Source organism: Coregonus lavaretus (genome assembly GCF_964263955.1).
Source record: "Coregonus lavaretus genome assembly, chromosome: 39".
Classification (NCBI taxonomy): Eukaryota; Metazoa; Chordata; class Actinopteri; order Salmoniformes; family Salmonidae; genus Coregonus; species Coregonus lavaretus.
This window is the reverse complement of record NC_140026.1, coordinates 23,441,319-23,459,114: the sequence shown is the minus strand read 5'-3', so window position 1 is coordinate 23,459,114 and position 17,796 is coordinate 23,441,319. Positions and strand designations below refer to the sequence as shown.

Genomic DNA, 17,796 nt, shown 5'->3' with positions numbered 1-17,796 from the left:
TATTTGCAAATTATGGTGGAAAATAAGTATTTGGTCAATAACAAAAGTTTCTCAATACTTTGTTATATACCCTTTGTTGGCAATGACACAGGTCAAACGTTTTCTGTAAGTCTTCACAAGGTTTTCACACACTGTTGCTGGTATTTTGGCCCATTCCTCCATGCAGATCTCCTCTAGAGCAGTGATGTTTTGGGGCTGTCGCTGGGCAACACGGACTTTCAACTCCCTCCAAAGATTTTCTATGGGGTTGAGATCTGGAGACTGGCTAGGCCACTCCAGGACCTTGAAATGCTTCTTACGAAGCCACTCCTTCGTTGCCCGGGCGGTGTGTTTGGGATCATTGTCATGCTGAAAGACCCAGCCACGTTTCATCTTCAATGCCCTTGCTGATGGAAGGAGGTTTTCACTCAAAATCTCACGATACATGGCCCCATTCATTCTTTCCTTTACACGGATCAGTCGTCCTGGTCCCTTTGCAGAAAAACAGCCCCAAAGCATGATGTTTCCACCCCCATGCTTCACAGTAGGTATGGTGTTCTTTGGATGCAACTCAGCATTCTTTGTCCTCCAAACACGACGAGTTGAGTTTTTACCAAAAAGTTCTATTTTGGTTTCATCTGACCATATGACATTCTCCCAATCCTCTTCTGGATCATCCAAATGCACTCTAGCAAACTTCAGATGGGCCTGGACATGTACTGGCTTAAGCAGGGGGACACGTCTGGCACTGCAGGATTTGAGTCCCTGGTGGCGTAGTGTGTTACTGATGGTAGGCTTTGTTACTTTGGTCCCAGCTCTCTGCAGGTCATTCACTAGGTCCCCCCGTGTGGTTCTGGGATTTTTGCTCACCGTTCTTGTGATCATTTTGACCCCACGGGGTGAGGGAGATTATCAGTGGTCTTGTATGTCTTCCATTTCCTAATAATTGCTCCCACAGTTGATTTCTTCAAACCAAGCTGCTTACCTATTGCAGATTCAGTCTTCCCAGCCTGGTGCAGGTCTACAATGTTGTTTCTGGTGTCCTTTGACAGCTCTTTGGTCTTGGCCATAGTGGAGTTTGGAGTGTGACTGTTTGAGGTTGTGGACAGGTGTCTTTTATACTGATAACAAGTTCAAACAGGTGCCATTAATACAGGTAACGAGTGGAGGACAGAGGAGCCTCTTAAAGAAGTTGTTACAGGTCTGTGAGAGCCAGAAATCTTGCTTGTTTGTAGGTGACCAAATACTTATTTTCCACCATAATTTGCAAATACATTTATAAAAAATCCTACAATGTGATTTTCTGGAAAAAAAATTCTCAATTTGTCTGTCATAGTTGACGTGTACCTACGATGAAAATTACAGGCCTCTCTCATCTTTTTAAGTGGGAGAACTTGCACAATTGGTGGCTGATTAAATACTTTTTTCCCCCACTGTAATACGGTAAACCTTTAAATAGCATTATCTACTCAACATAATATGGTAAACCTATGATAAACTTCACTAATTACATAAATTATGACTCACGTGGCCTTGCCCTCTTTGAGGAAGACGCAGGTCAAGGTCAGTTTGAGCGTGGCCTCTACCACCTTCACCGACAGAGGCTTGAGCTTCAGCGTCAGGTCATACTGGGCAGGCGTGGGGCTGGCAAACTTCTTCATGTTGATGTCCACCGATGCCAGCACCTTCCTGTGGCCCTTGTTAGTCTCCTAGAAGGACAAAAGACAGGGGTCATTAGCAAATCGTATGTTTTCAAAGTAATGCTGTTTTGAATCCAATGTATTTCACTTCACAGAATCTAAGAGGCTTTAACTATGGACATTTTTGGGTAGCATGTACTATGTCATCCTTGACAGCTCTGTGAATCCGCCTTGACTAAAAATGGAATTCAGAATTGATGGAAATATTAATTCACTCACATTCTCAATGATGAACGTCCAGTCCTTGTCTTCAAATTCGTCTGCAGTTGGGTCCTAAAGAAGAGAGATTTTGAGAATAAGGAAACATGTTTTGACAATTCAAATGCAGATTCATCTAAATGATTTCCCAATCATTCACACACATCTTCCTAGGGTTGAGATGCCATACCTTGAAAAGTGTGACATTGATGTCCAGGTTTTCAGGCACCTGCCACACTACCGTGCCCCTGTAGGGGTTCTTGATGCCCGGCTGCCATCCATGCAGCTGAGAATTGGAAAGGCCAGGTCAGGGAAAGGACCAGAGCATGTGCTGACCATATGCATTTTATATTGAATAAGCCACGTGCAGCTTAAAGAGTGTCGAATGTGACTAAAAGTTAATGGGATGTGATTAATAAAGCAATTACTGTGATGAATAAAGGCAGATGTATTTATGGCTTAACTCAAATCTCATACCTATACACGTCTGTATATAGATGGTTCCACTTCCTCAAACACAAGCAAATCTGACCTTTCACCTTATAGGCTACACACCCTCAGGTAGGCTACATACCGTAGGTGCCTTCTCACACTTTATCATGATGACAAGTGTTAGACAAATAGGCCTACACATGCCACTCCTCTACTTGTTGAATGAAGTAGCGTTCCCCATATTACCTTGGTGCAGTTTCGTCTGTTTCTCCTGGTCCATACTACTCTCAGTTTGTCTGGCTGCCTGTGAGTAGAGAAAGCACAAAACACTGTATACTGTAAGCATACCTTAATACTGTATATACATACTATATATAAACACTATACACTTACATAAGTAGGGATTTCAGTGTAGATCAGTGTTTCCATTGATAATGCAGTATTTGGTTACATAACCCATATAATAGGACCTAAATAGGCCGCAACTGGAGTCTGAGGTATTCTGTACATAAGATAATTTACAGGACTGAGCTCTCATTGTATCCTGTTCCTTCAGGCTATAACATGGCACAGTCATGTTGAATGTAAGCACATACTATGAACAGTATCAATGCACATACTAATACTGATAAATGCTTTTAGTCCATAGGCTAGGCTGTCTGGAACATACCTATATTTCAAAGCCATCGAAAATACATACCCCCCACCATAGTGTTTGGAATTTAAGAGGCACTAAGATAAAAGCTCAAGACATGAGGAGTTGGCCTTCTCTCAAATACAAAAAAGCACACACACACACACAAACATATGTCAGCTGTGAAAAAAACAGAGAAGGGGGAAAAGGCTTCAGCCTGGACAAAAACCTACATCTTCTGACTCTGTTCAGTGCTCTGACTAACAGACATCCCAGAGGAAGAGAATGAGCTCCCTAATCGGATCAACATCAACAAACTAACTTCCCTGCTACGGCCTGAGTGGCAGCATCCTTTGGTTCATCTGGTATGGGAGACATCAGCTGGGGCATGTTCTGTAGGGCATATCGTAGCAAAACGTTTTACAACATTTCTTATTGGACAAGTTCAGGTTGTACATCCCCATTTCAAAATGTTTACTCCTACTGAACATGACCCAGCTGGGGCATTTTCTTTATTCTTCTGTGTTTACAGTCCTCAGGGCCCTATCAATGGAGGGAGTGGCCCTAGCAACAACCAGAGCACAATACTTCAGTTTGTCTCCAGCCCCAGCCAGCTACCTCATACATGTACGTCACACAAAGAGGGTTGTCACTCAACAGATCTGGTCTAGACTAGAGCAGTAACTATGTAATCCAAGAAGATATCGTTTGCAGGGACGAGAAATAGCGTTATATTGTTTACCTTTGTCAACTCCCAACAACAAGAACCAATAGTGAGTCAGCAAGATATTGCTGTTTGTATACAGTCAGTTCGGCAACTCCGAAAGGTAAACATGCAACAGGCTAATTGCAAGTTGACATGTAACAGAATGCACTGTTACGTCTTGAAGTATGCTAGAATGAACATACACTACCAGTCAAAAGTTTGGACACACCTACTCATTCAATGGTTTTTCATTATTTTTACTATTTTCTACATTGTAGAATAATAGTGAAGACTTCAAAACTATGAAATAACACATATGGAATCATGTAGTAACCAAAAAAGTGTTAAACAAAATCAAAATATTTTTTATATTTGAGATTCTTCAAATAGCTACCCTTTGCCTTGATGACAGCTTTGCACACTGTTGGCAAAGCTATTATTCTACAATTTAAAAAATTTAAAAAACCCTTGAATGAGTAGGTGTGTCCAAACTTTTGACTGGTAGTGCAGGTACTCTAGCTGCCCATGAGTAAACTATACAGTGCCATGAAAAAGTATTTGCCCCCTTTCTGACCATCAAACTACCACCACGCTTGACCATTGTGTGAGGTCCTTACTGTGGAATGCAGCGTTTGGTTTTCACCAGACATAACGGGACCTATGTCGTCCAAAAAGTTGACTCAAGTTTGTCAAAAAGCACCTGGAAGCACCTGGATGATTATCAAGAATCCTGGAAGAATGTTCTATGGACAGACGAGTCAAAAGTGGAACTTTTTGGACAACATGGGTCCCGTTATGTCTTCCAAAAACAAAACACTGCATTCCACAGTAATAACCTCATATCAATGGTCAAGCATGGCTCTGTCGTAGCCGGCCGCGACTGGGAGACCCATGGGGCGGCGCGCAATTGGCCCAGCGTCGTCCAGGGTAGGGAAGGGAATGGCCGGCAGGGATGTAGCTCAGTTGATAGAGCATGGCGTTTGCAACGCCAGGGTTGTGGGTTCGATTCCCACAGAGGGTATGAAAAAAAATTATGTATGCACTAACTGTAAGTCGTTCTGGATAAGAGCATCTGCTAAATGACTAAAATGTAAATGTAATGTAAATGTAGTGTGATGGGTTGGGGATGCTTTGCTGTCTCAGGACCTGGATGACTTGCCCTCATTGAAGGAACAATGAATTCAGCTCTGTATCAGAGAATTCTAAAGGAAAATGTCAGGCCATCCATCTGAGCTGAAGCGGAAGCGCAGCTGGGTCATGCACCAAGACAATGATCCAAAAACACACAAGCAAGTCTACATCAGAATGGCTGAAAGGCAAACACTGTTAAAAGTTTTGGAATGGCATAGTAAAAGTCTAGACCTAAACCCGATTGAGAAGTTGTGGCAGGATGTGAAACGAGCAGTACATGCTCGAAAACCCACAAATGTCACCGAGTTAAAGCAGTTCTGCATGGAAGAGTGGGCCAAAATTCCTCCACAGCGATGTGAGAGAATGATCAACAACTACAGGAAGCATTTGGTTGCAACCAGTCATTGAGTGTAAGGGGGAAATTACTTTTTCACACAGGTGCATTGGGTGTTGCATAATTGACTTTATTAAATAAAAGAAATGAGTATCAGCATTTAGTGTAATTTGTTCACTCAGGTTGCCTTTATCTAATATTAGGGTTTGGTTGAAGATCTGACAACATTCAGCGTAAAGAAAAATGAAAACATTTAGAAAACCTGAAAGGGAACATATACTTTTTCACAGTACTGTACTTCTGTTGGCAGAGGGAAAGAGAAGAGAAGACGTATAGAGAGGGTGAGAGATGGAGTAAGGGCAGAGTATGAACTGTCTGACAGGGCCTCTGTCTCATGTTGCAGGCCAGTTATAGAAGATGGGTTGATTGAAGGGCACAGTGGAAGGGAAAGGGCTGGGGGAAAGGTGGGGAGCCACAGAAATAGATCTGTAGAATATTCTATAAGAGGTGCCAGTACTCACGCAGTGGAACATTTGAGGTGCCGCTGAGCACCCGGCCCAACTCAAGCACAGATGTGTTGCACAGCAAAGGTACCTATTTGTGAAAAACATGAGACGTAACGGTCGAAAAGTAACCAGAGCTTGCCACTGACCTGTCACCTAATTGGGTCACTCAACATGCTGATGAAACTGAAACTGTGTTTACAAGGGTAGCTATACCAATAAGTAGCCAAAGGGAAATAACCTTAGTTGTGTGAATGGGACAACATCATCAAATCAAATCAAATCTTATTGGCCACATGCGCCGAATACAACAGGTGCAGACATTACAGTGAAATGCTTACTTACAGCCCTTAACCAAAAGTGCATTTATTTTTAATAAAAAAAGTAAAATAAAACAACAACAAAAAAGTGTTGAGAAAAAAAGAGCAGAAGTAAAATAAAATAACAGTATGAAGGCTATATATACAGGGGAGTACCGGTGCAGAGTCAATGTGCGGGGGCACCGGCTAGTTGAGGTAGTTTAAGTAATATGTACATGTGGGTAGAGTTAAAGTGACTATGCATAATTAATTAACAGAGTAGCAGCAGTGTAAAAAGATGGGGTGGGGTGTGGGGGTGGGGGGCAGTGCAAATAGTCCAGGTAGCCATGATTAGCTGTTCAGGAGTCTTATGGCTTGGAGGTAGAAGCTGTTGAGAAGTCTTTTGGACCTAGACTTGGCACTCCGGTACCGCTTGCCGTGCGGTAGCAGAGAGAACAGTCTGTGACTAGGGTGGCTGGAGTCTGACAATTTTGAGGGCCTTCCTCTGACACCGCCTGGTATAGAGGTTCTGGATGGCAGGAAGCTTGGCCCCAGTGATGTACTGGGCCGTACGCACTACCCTCTGTAGTGCCTTGCGGTCGGAGGCCAAGCAGTTGCCATACCAGGCGGTGATGCAACCAGTCAGGATGCTCTCAATGGTGCAGCTGTATAATTTTTTGAGGATCTGAGGACCCATGCCAAATCTTTTCAGTCTCCTGAGGGGGAATAGGCTTTGTCGTGCCCTCTTCACGACTGTCTTGGTGTGTTTGGACCATGATAGTTCGTTGGTGATGTGGACACCAAGGAACTTGAAGCTCTCAACCTGTTCCACTACAGCCCCGTCGATGAGAATGGGGGCGTGCTCAGTCCTCTTTTTTTTTCCTGTAGTCCACAATCATCTCCTTTGTCTTGGTCACGTTGAGGGAGAGGTTGTTATCCTGGCACCACACGGCCAGGTCTCTGACCTCCTCCCTATAGGCTGTCTCATCGTTGTCGGTGATCAGGCCTACCACTGTTGTGTCGTCAGCAAACTTAATGATGGTGTTGGAGTCGTGCCTGGCCATGCAGTCATGGGTGAACAGGGAGTACAGGAGGGGACTGAGCACGCACCCCTGAGGGGCCCCTGTGTTGTTACCTACCCTTACCACCTGGGGGCGGCCCGTCAGGAAGTCCAGGATCCAGTTGCAGAGGGAGGTGTTTAGTCCCAGGATCCTTAGCTTAGTGATGAGCTTTGAGGGCACTATGGTGTTGAATGCTGAGCTGTAGTCAATGAATAGCATTCTCACGTAGGTGTTCCTCTTGTCCAGGTGGGAAAGGGCAGTGTGGAGTGCAATAGAGATTGCGTCATCTGTGGATATGTTGGGGCGGTATGCAAATTGGAGTGGGTCTAGGGTTTCTGGGATCATGGTGTTTATGTGAGCCATGACCAGCCTTTTAAAGCACTTCATGGCTACAGACGTTAGTGCTACGGGTCGGTAGTCATTTAGGCAGGTTATCTTAGTGTCCTTGGGCACGGGGACTATGGTGGTCTGCTTGAAACATGTTGGTATTACAGACTCAGTCAGGGACATGTTGAAAATGTCAGTGAAGACACTTGCCAGTTGGTCAGCACATGCTCGGTGTACACGTCCTGGTAATCCGTCTGGCCTTGTGAATGTTGACCTGCTTAAAAGTCTTACTCACATCGGCTGCGGAGAGCGTGATCACATAGTCATCCGGAACAGCTGGTGCTCTCATGCATGCTTCAGTGTTGCTTGCCTCGAAGCGACGGGATGTCTTCTTATAGGTTACAGTGTTATAGAAGGGATGTACTATACTGTACTCCCATATTCCATCATGTCACAAGTGTATGTTTTTGTTCCCACTCCCAGCATGCATTCTTGACGAAAAACATTTGACAGACTGATGTGCTGTATTTGGAGAGCGCATGTAGAATGAACCAGAACAGAGAACACACAAACAAACTATATTTCTGCAAACTGAACATTAGTGATCAGCCATTTTGCTAATCAGTTAAGCAGGGCGGCCTGTCTAGCTGATCCACATTTTACACATTCTTCTTGCCAACTGGAAACATGGTAACCTAAACCAGAACACCCAAACACTGTATGTGGTTATTGCTATTCTCTGTATGTGGACAGACACCAAAACCATAATGTAACAGGTTTAACATGTCTGATTACAACATCACAAAAACACTCTAAACTTTTATAGAACTTTGATGAACACAGTAGGCCTAAACATAGTCTCTGCACATGACCTACCCTTCTAACACACTTGGGCTGCTGAGGCTCGTTGTGAGAGACTAATGTGATGTGTGGTCTGTGGTTTCATAGCATCACGGTAGTATTGCTGAACTGCGAAACAAGCAGGCCCATGCAGAACCACAGTATGCTGAGTCAGATCAACAAAACATACGGACTACATCACTGGTAGACATAACACTTCTTGTGTTCATTCCATATATCAATGTATTTATATAAATGTAATGTCATCTTCTATGAATAAGAGGATATTAAACTCGCCAGGCTTGATTATTATCACATTAGAATTAGACTGTAATGAATGACGTTATCATCAAACTGAATAGGTGTAGGATGGTTCGATAGACTGCCATCCCAAGAACATAGGCCTAACATGCTGATACTAGCGAAGTAGTTGTATACTACAACAATGAGACAGACAGACAGAAGTAGTCTAGTCTTAGAGTTAGAGGAAGTAGGCTACTTGCTAGGTGTGAGTAATGCGAACGGAACTCTTACAGTGACAGACAAGAACCACAGCACCACTGGCTGTATGCACATACCATGCATGCATAGGAGCTGACTTAAGTTAAAGCCCTGCCGTCGGGTTGTCTGCGAATGAGTGTGCGTGCGTACGTACGTGCATCCTCATGAATGCACCTACTGTGAGTCAGCAGAGCAGTCATATGCAGCATTTCATCCGATTCACTGATTGAATCAGCAGAGTGCATCATGCCATCAGTGGGGCTGTAAAGAACGCAGCCTCGCCAGCCTGACAGTCTTTATTCTACATGAGAAAACGATTACATGAGTAGATTACGATTAGGTTACACTAAGAGATACAGTAAGTAACTGCTTAAAATTCTGAAATACTGCAGGAGCGCAACTTTGGTTTTAGAAGAGGGGGGGACTTAACCTGGCGGGGGGTCTGGGGGTCCTACCTCAGAATTTTGGGGGGCATCTAAAGCTCATTTGCTGCATTTCTACACAATCTAATATGACCCTTTTGGGTTCATTTTGGAGTCACTTTTATTGTAAATAAGAATGGAATATGTTTCTAAACACTTCTACATTCATATGGATGCTCCCATGATTACATATCATCTTGAATGAATCGTGAATAAAAATGAGTGAGAAAGTTACAGATTCACAAATATCATACCCCAAAGAAATGCTAACCTCCCCTGTTATTGTAATGGTGAGAGGTTAGCATGTCTTTGTGGTATGATATTTGTGCATCTGTAACTCTCTCACTCATCATTATTCACAATTCATTCAGGATTATCCGTAATCATGGTAGCATCCTCACTAATGTAGAAGTGCTTAGAAACATATTCTATTCTTATTTACAATAAAAGTGACTCCAAAATGCCACAATACATTATTTACCATTAATTTCTATTGGGCACAAAATAATCTGAAACACAACGAAAACAAACAGCAAATGCATCCAACAAATGTGTAGACATTGCGTGCTATGAATGTGGGACCAAATACTTAACTTTTTACTACTTTTATATACATAAAAGTGAATTTGTCCCAATACTTTTGCTCCCCTAAAATGGGGGCACTATGTACAAAAAGCGCAGGTATTTCTAAATGGTTCAACTGACATGGACGAAAATACCCTCAAATTAAAGCAGACTGTCTGTACTTAAACTTCAAAGTCCTTGTTTGATTTCCAAACCAAACTTTTGGAGTATAGAGCCAAAAGAAGAAAAAATGCTTCACTGTCCCAATAATTACAGAGGGCACAGTAATTCATGTTATAGGCCTAATAGGGCTGTAGAGCTCTTTTTACTTGCACACAACATAGCTGGATCGTCCTACCCCTAGGGGTCCACCGCCCTGCAGCACCCCAACCCAACACACCCCACTCAGCTTTAGGATCTTAGTGAAACATTCATTATTGATTTCAGGTGTGTTAGGCCAAGGCCGGAGTAACAACCAACAGTACGGCAGAATCCCAGGGCCAGGACTGAGCAGCCCAGCAGCTAGGGATTCCCTAAATAGGTATCTCCCCTGACGTGGGCATGTTTTCAATACAGACTCCTTTTGTTGTACAGTATTCCATATAAGGCATCCAGACCTTATGAAAGTTGCACAGTATACCCTTAATCTTGTAATAAATCAAATCTAGTGATACATAACTTGACATTTCTGCCATCCATTGTGACATTTTGGGAGGATAACCAACCTTCCAATTAACGGCAATGCATTTCCTAGCTGCTATAAATGCTAGGTTACAGAGTTTCTTCTGATGACAGTCTCCAGTAAGAACATACTCTTTGCCAGAATTCAGCCAGCCTTCACAAGAGCATAACATCTGCAAATATGTCCCCTTTTGTGTTTTACACCTCCAGCAGATGAATTAAATTTCTGAGTTCATGATATTCAGTTTCACTGGCATAATAGGAAGTTCTATGGATGGTCTTAAACTGCAGTAATTTTTGTCTGAGATTATATGGGACCAGTATGAAAATGTATGCACTCACTAATTGTAAGTCGCTCTGGATAAACAAATAAAAATATGAACATGACTGGGTATTTAAACATATCTGTATCCATTCATCATCATCATCATCATCAACAGTGCCTCCCAGGTCTTCCTCACATTTTTGTTTGGCATGTTTTGTGTCATTGGGAAAAGCCGCTATCAACCCTTGATACAGTTTGGAAATCAACTTTAGAGATTTGTCAGACTGCCTTAAAATAGTTTCAATCTTTGAAGCTTCTGGCTTGTCCAGTTTTTGCTGCACAGAGAGAATAAAGAGTTGAATCTGCAAAAGTTCACCTCAGTGTCGTCGTAGACTGGTCATCCTGGTTGCCTGACCCTGCTGTCACCCTCTGATGCTGCTCAGATGAGGCATGACAAAGAATTACCTTGGTGTACAGTTATACATTATATTATCCAAGAACAGAATCAATGGTTCAATAATTGAAATGCCCATTATTCCCAGATCCCAGACTGTAGCCTACCCATCAACTCAAGATGGAACTTTGTATCCATTCACTGATTGTTATAATATACTGCAAAATTCACTTGAGCGCCATAGACTGGTCTTCACTTGCTGTCTGACCCTGTTAACATCTGATCCTGCTAAGACATGATGAGCATAGTGATGTGCACCATGACAGTGAAGCCTGTAGAGCTGTGTATACCATGTCAGTGTGAAAAGTAGGGAATTACCTAGGGAAACTGACAGATCAATAACGTTAAATTGCTATATTGACTCTAATAAAAACTCACATTGCGCTGCCAAAAAACGTCCCCCCTGTCCCCAGTGAAAGTTGCGCCCCTGAAATACTGTACCGTACAGTTGTACACACAGACTATAACATCTCTGATGATGAGAACTCCTGGAGCCAAGGCAAGATACTGGTCTTGTGTCAATAGAATTGTAAAGTGGTTATCCCACTGGCTATAGGGTGAATGCACCAATTTGTGAGTCGCTCTGGATAAGAGCGTCTGCTAAATGACGTAAATGTGCCCTTGAGCAAGGCACTTAACCCTAATTGCTCCTGTAAGTCGCTCTGGATAAGAGCGTCTGCTAAATGACTAAAATGTAAATGTAATGTAAAATGAATAGGCCTATATAAAGGTAAAATGACTTAAATAAGAAATGGAGATGAAGGTAACTGTTCAATAATAAAACTCCTCCGAATTTGGACAACTGGCCCAGTTAAAACAGAGAATACACACAGATAGCCAAAGTGGGATGAAGTCAAATAGTGTAAAAGAAACACAGCCCAGCTGCTGTTGTATAATGTGACCTTTGGGGAAATGGACACCCATATTAACTCTATACTGCATGGAACAAGAATGTGCACACTCACACACACACACACCTGACCATTGAGAGGCGCAAGGTCTTTCAGCACTGCAGCCTACATACAGTTGAAGTCGGAAGTTTACATACACTTGGGTTGGAATCATTAAAACTCATTTTTCAACCACTCCACACATTTCTTGTTAAACTATAGTTTTAGGACATCTACTTTGTGCATGACAAGTAATTTTTCCAACAATTGTTTACAGACAGATTATTTCACTTATAATTCACTGTATCACAATTCCAGTGGGTCAGAAGTTTACGTACACTAAATTGACTGTGCCTTTAAACAGCTTTGAAAATTCCAGAAAATTATGTCATGGCTTTAGAAGTTTCTGATAGGCTAATTGACATAATTTGAGTCAATTGGAGATGCACCTGTGGATGTATTTCAAGGCCTACCTTCAAACTCAGTGCCTCTTTGCTTGACATCATGGGAAACTGAAAAGAAATCAGCCAAGACCTCAGAAAATAAATTATAGACCACAAGTCTGGTTGATCCTTGGGAGCAATTTCCAAATGCTTGAAGGTACCACGTTCATCTGTACAAATAATAGTATGCAAGTATAAACACCATGGGACCACGCAGCCATCGTACCGCTCAGGAAGGAGACGCGTTCTGTCTCCTAGAGATGAACGTACTTTGGTGCGAAAAGTGAAAATCAATCCCAGAACAACAGCAAAGGACCTTGTGAAGATGCTGGAGGAAACAGGTACAAAAGTATCTATATCCACAGTAAAACGAGTCCTATATCGATATAAACTGAAAGGCCGCTCAGCAAGGAAGAAGCCACTGCTCCAAAACCGCCATAAAAAAGCCAGACTACGGTTTGCAACTGCACATGGGGGCAAAGATTGTACTTTTTGGAGAAATGTCCTCTGGTCTGATGAAACAAAAATAGAACCGTTTGGCCATAATGACCATCGTTATGTTTGGAGGAAAAAGGGGGATGCTTGCAAGCCGAAAAACACCATCCCAACCGTGAAGCACGGGGGTGGAAGCATCATGCTGTGGGGGTGCTTTGCTGCAGGAGGGACTGGTGCACTTCACAAAATATCTGGCATCATGAGGAAGGAAAATGATGTGGATATATTGAAGCATGAAGTTAAAGCTTGGTTGCAAATGGGTCTTCCAAATGGACAATGACCCCAAGCATACTTCCAAAGTTATGGCAAAATGGCTTAAGGACAACAAAGTCAAGGTATTGGAGTGGCCATCACAAAGCCCTGACCTCAATCCAATAGAAAATGTGTGGGAAGAACTGAAAATGTGTGTGCGAGCAAGGAGGCCTACAAACCTGACTCAGTTACACCAGCTCTGTCAGGAGGAATGGGGCAAAATTCACCCAACTTATTGTGGGAAGGTTGTGGAAGGTTACCCAAAAACTTTGACCCAAGTTAAACAATTTAAAGGCAATGCTACCAAATACTAATTGTGAAAAACTGAGTTTAAATGTATTTGGCTAAGGTGTATGTAAACTTCCGACTTCAACTGTATTACATACACTACCAGTCAAAAGTTTGGACACACCTACTCATTCAAGGGTTTTTCTTAATTTGTACTATGTTTTACATTGTATAATAATAGTGAAGACATCCAAACTATGAAACAACACATATGGAATCATTTAGTAACCAAAAGTGCTAAACAAATCAAAATATTTTATATTTGAGATTCTTCAAATAGCCACCCTTCGCCTTGATGACAGCTTTGCTTGGAACAGGGAAAACAATTCACTACAGGTGCTGTAGGATGACGACGACGATGATATACATACAGGTGTAAATAGAATATGATAATTATAATGACATCATAATAATCTATTTACACCTGTTATATGTATGACATCATCATCTATTTACACCTGTTATACACCTGTGACACTTCAAACCTACGGCTACACATTTTAATATTTGAATTTGGACAAAAAATGGTTTGCTTACGCTCAAAACAACCGGTTTTAATGATTTCCCTATGAGTAACTTAATGTTAATTTGGATGCTTGTCGCATGACGATTAGAATAGGGAAACAGCATGAGGACAAATGCGGAAGTGCCTTGACTGTTAAAGAAAGCTGTAGTTTACAGTAGAATCAAGCATGGTGCACTGTGCAATAAACTTGTACAATCAATAAAAATGGGGGAGTCAATGTGATAGAGTAAGCAACTGACAACAAACATCAATGCGCATTGCACACGAACTAAATATGAAAGTATGACCTTATTAAATGCCATCTCAAGCAGGGGACAAGGAAATGAAGGACAAGGTGTCAAAAGTTTCAAACCCCACCAGGTTGTATTTTATCGGTTCAGACGTGACAACTTTATCAAGGCTAAATCCAGTAAAGGGTGGCAGGTAGCCTAGCTGTTAAGAGCGTTGGGACAGTAACCGAAAGGTCGCTGGTTCGAATCCTCGAGCTGACTAGGTGAAAAATCTGTCGATGTGCCCTTGAGCAAGGTACTTAACCCTATTTGCTCCTTTAATTTGCTGTGGATAAGACTAAGAGCGTCTGCTAAATGACTCAAATGTAAATTATGTTCACTTACCATTTCTTCGTGCATTCTACCGTCAGTTCTTGAAAAGTCGCCGCAAACTGGAATTTCGAGGCTTTCTTGCCGACACGCTGAAGTCTCTTCCAAACTGAAGTCATGTTTAGAGACTATAATGTTGTTTTCTCTAGAGACATTGGTAAAAATCCTCGCCACAGTCCCCCTCTGTCCTCCTTGCGCACTGCTTGGGGAGACACCAGTCTGTTGCCGCAGCACTTGCGTTTGCTGCGAAAGAAAGACCGTCGATGTTCACTCACTGTTCAACAGTCTGACTGGTGTTCACATGTCCCGAATGTCACACAGAATTGAGGCAAAACAAACGCACGCCGCGACAGATCCGAGCAGTGAGACGACACCCCAAGCAAAAACTTGATATGAACATTAAACAATTTCTCATTCAATAACACTTTAGTAAACATCAATAGTGATCGCATTTTCACTTGTACCCTATGACTTAAAAAAAACGAAATGTACATTTAACAAGTATGTTATTTAAATAATATTCTACTGGTATAAAAAATAATACAAGTCTGAAAAATAGGAAAGCATCTCCTTGTTTTTGCAACTGTAACTAGTCCATTGTTTGAGATGAGTATGGGAAGCAATTTATCTTTTTTTGAGTCAAAAGGTGCACTGTGTTTGGGGGTTGGGGAAGGAGACATGCCAATGTAATCTCATGGTAATAAACCCACTATGTTCCTGGTTTTGCTGAGGTGTGGTAAGAGGTATTCAACAGGTACCAGTAGCCTACAAAAAATAACTGGGGGACATGTGAGACCTGGATATTTGGAGGGCCAGGAAACATCTCAGGGCAATATGCTCTTGCTTAGTCCCTTCATACAGCAAACCATAGGCTACAGTACACTGTATCTAATAGCAGGGTCTTTTTCAGTTTACTCTGGGGTTTATTTATAAGCAGTGGTGCAATGCTGACAGACACAGGCAGCTGTGGAGTTTATTGCTGGCTCTGAGAAGAAAAGTGGAAGGGAAGAGCTCTATTTTCATGTCATCCAACAAATGTAAACGCCTGGAGTTTGTTAAACAGCATTGGCATTTGGATTGGAACTGGCACTATGGTCAGATTACATGAAAATTGAGATTTTTGGCCTCACACACCAGTGGTGGGTTTGGTGTCGAAATAAGGATGCATAAGCAGAAAATAACCCCATACCCTACTGTAAAATATGGTGGTGGAAATTTGATGTTATGGGGCTATTTTGCTTCCTCTGGTCCTGGGGCGCTTGTCAATGGCATCATGAAGTTTACCCAGTACCAGAATATTCTAGCCAAAAACCTGGTTGCCTCTGCCAGGAGGCTGAAACTTTGCCGGAAGTGGATCTTCCAGCAAGACAATAACCCCAAGCGCACATCAAAATCCACAAAGAAATTGTTAATTGACCACAAAAATCTACATTTTACAATGGCCATTTCAGTCTCTGAAGCCCATTGAAAACCTGGGCAGTCCATAAGCACATACGAAGGATATCAAGAATCTGGAAAGATTCTGTACGGAGAAACGGTCTAAATTCCCTGCCAAAGTGTTCTCCAATCTCATAAAACATTTTAGAAAAAGGCTCAGTGCTGTTACCACCCACCCCCTCCATTATTAACTAATCTAGACAGGTTTTACGGCGTTATTTAGAGGTAATGTTTCCACAACAATAATTTTCCTAATTTTTCTATTGGTCGCTGCACTTCCTGTTTTCCAGCTGCAGGGCCCCACTTGTGTCATTCAGTGCCATCTGGGTCCACAGGATGTGCTGGGAGAAATGGCACTTCAGGGAAACTGTATGCAGACAGCGGACTTCAAACTGAGGATTTAGAGCTAAAATGGGGTACAACATGTCATGTCTCTAACGAGATTGACTGAGCTCCCTTTAAAATAAGGATGTTGTCCAGGTTAGTTGACATAATTGGTAGAGGATGGATAGGCGGGAAGTCTCAGCCACAAGAGGTCGCCAGAGCAATCGTTAAGGCTAGTGGCCAAGTTGATTACCTGTCACAAATGTTTTCTATGTGACAAAGTTGAAACTGCAGTTCACATTAGAATTTAGAGGAATATTGACAACTAAATATTTGACTAAGTAAAGGGACGAGGCCATAATGTTCCTCTCTTTCTAGGAGTGGAAAATAACATGGTGGTTATATGAGTCATGGAGAGAGATCATAGCCACTGCAGCATGCAGTTACGTCCCATAGTCCCGACCTTGATAAATATAGATGCACAGGGCCAAACACCTGCTGACTGTCCATCAAAATCAAGGGGAGGGTGACAGCAAGAACCCAGAGACACACACTGGAAAAATGTTAACAAGGTCACTGAACATCGTAACACTAATTGAGGCCTTTAGGATTTAAGAGTTCATATAGGGCTTTTGTAATGTATACAATCACGTGTTCTTGGATTAAAAGAGCAGCTATATATTCCTTGTACCAGATCAGATTTTGCACAGTCAGATCACTGTATTCCCCTCTAAATTTAGCACTAAAAACTACCTATGGTCTTTGAGACTGCACTATGACAGATATGCTGTATGTCGATAGTTACGGTATATGCCTACAGCAATCACAAGACACCAGTCTGTGTCCCATGAGGCAATGAGTTAGATCATGCGACCACCTGGTTGGGAATCCCCCTTCTCTGTGTGCGTACGTGTGTCTGTATGTGTGTGTGTGTGTCAAAGGGAGTGACAGATTCTCCACCTGGTCCTGGGGATCCTATGTGACCCACAGTTGCTCAGTACTCATAAATAAGAGTGACCAGTCAGGGGCATGCGTGGGGGGGGGGGGGGGGGGGGGGGGGTCATCAACACAACACTTATGACAGGGTATCACGACTGTCATATCACCTCTGATCCCTCCGCCGTTGTTCCTCTGACCAGTGCATACCAGCCTCAGCCTGTGACTCAGCCAAAGGGCAGCACATGACGGGACGGTTAATCCATGAACCAGGAATAAGAGTGGCTGTGTTTGAGGGCATCAATTCTGATCAGTCTGTGACTGGCTGATCTACAAATCACCTCACATCCTTAAATAACTACTAATTATGATTTGTAGATCAGTCAGTCTGCTCAGTCGGTGATCAGCTACTAAGCTAACATGACCAGTTGCTACAAATCTTAGCAACAGTGAGATTGACAACCAGGAAGACACCACCCTCCACCTCAATTCATACCCACATCCAGTTCAAGGACCTAAAAAAATGACCCAATAAGCACTACCATGGATGATGTGTTTATAGAGGCAGAGAGGCT

The 17,796-nt window shown here is 42.5% G+C and overlaps 1 protein-coding gene across 1 annotated transcript in view; it reads right to left on the bottom strand.

The window, feature by feature from the left end:
* The window catches only part of LOC311112951 (EH domain-binding protein 1-like), a 63,216-nt gene extending 48,427 nt beyond the window's left edge, over positions 1-14,789 (bottom strand). The window contains exons 1-5 of the mRNA XM_084156088.1: positions 14,540-14,789; positions 2,556-2,613; positions 2,068-2,163; positions 1,899-1,952; positions 1,507-1,688 (exon numbers count right to left, since the gene is read on the bottom strand). Of these exons, the coding sequence (XP_084012214.1) occupies positions 1,507-1,688; positions 1,899-1,952; positions 2,068-2,163; positions 2,556-2,613; positions 14,540-14,643 (494 nt within the window). The 5' untranslated portion in view covers positions 14,644-14,789. The remainder of the gene's footprint in view (positions 1-1,506; positions 1,689-1,898; positions 1,953-2,067; positions 2,164-2,555; positions 2,614-14,539) is intronic.
* Between the last annotated feature and the right edge of the window lie 3,007 nt (positions 14,790-17,796).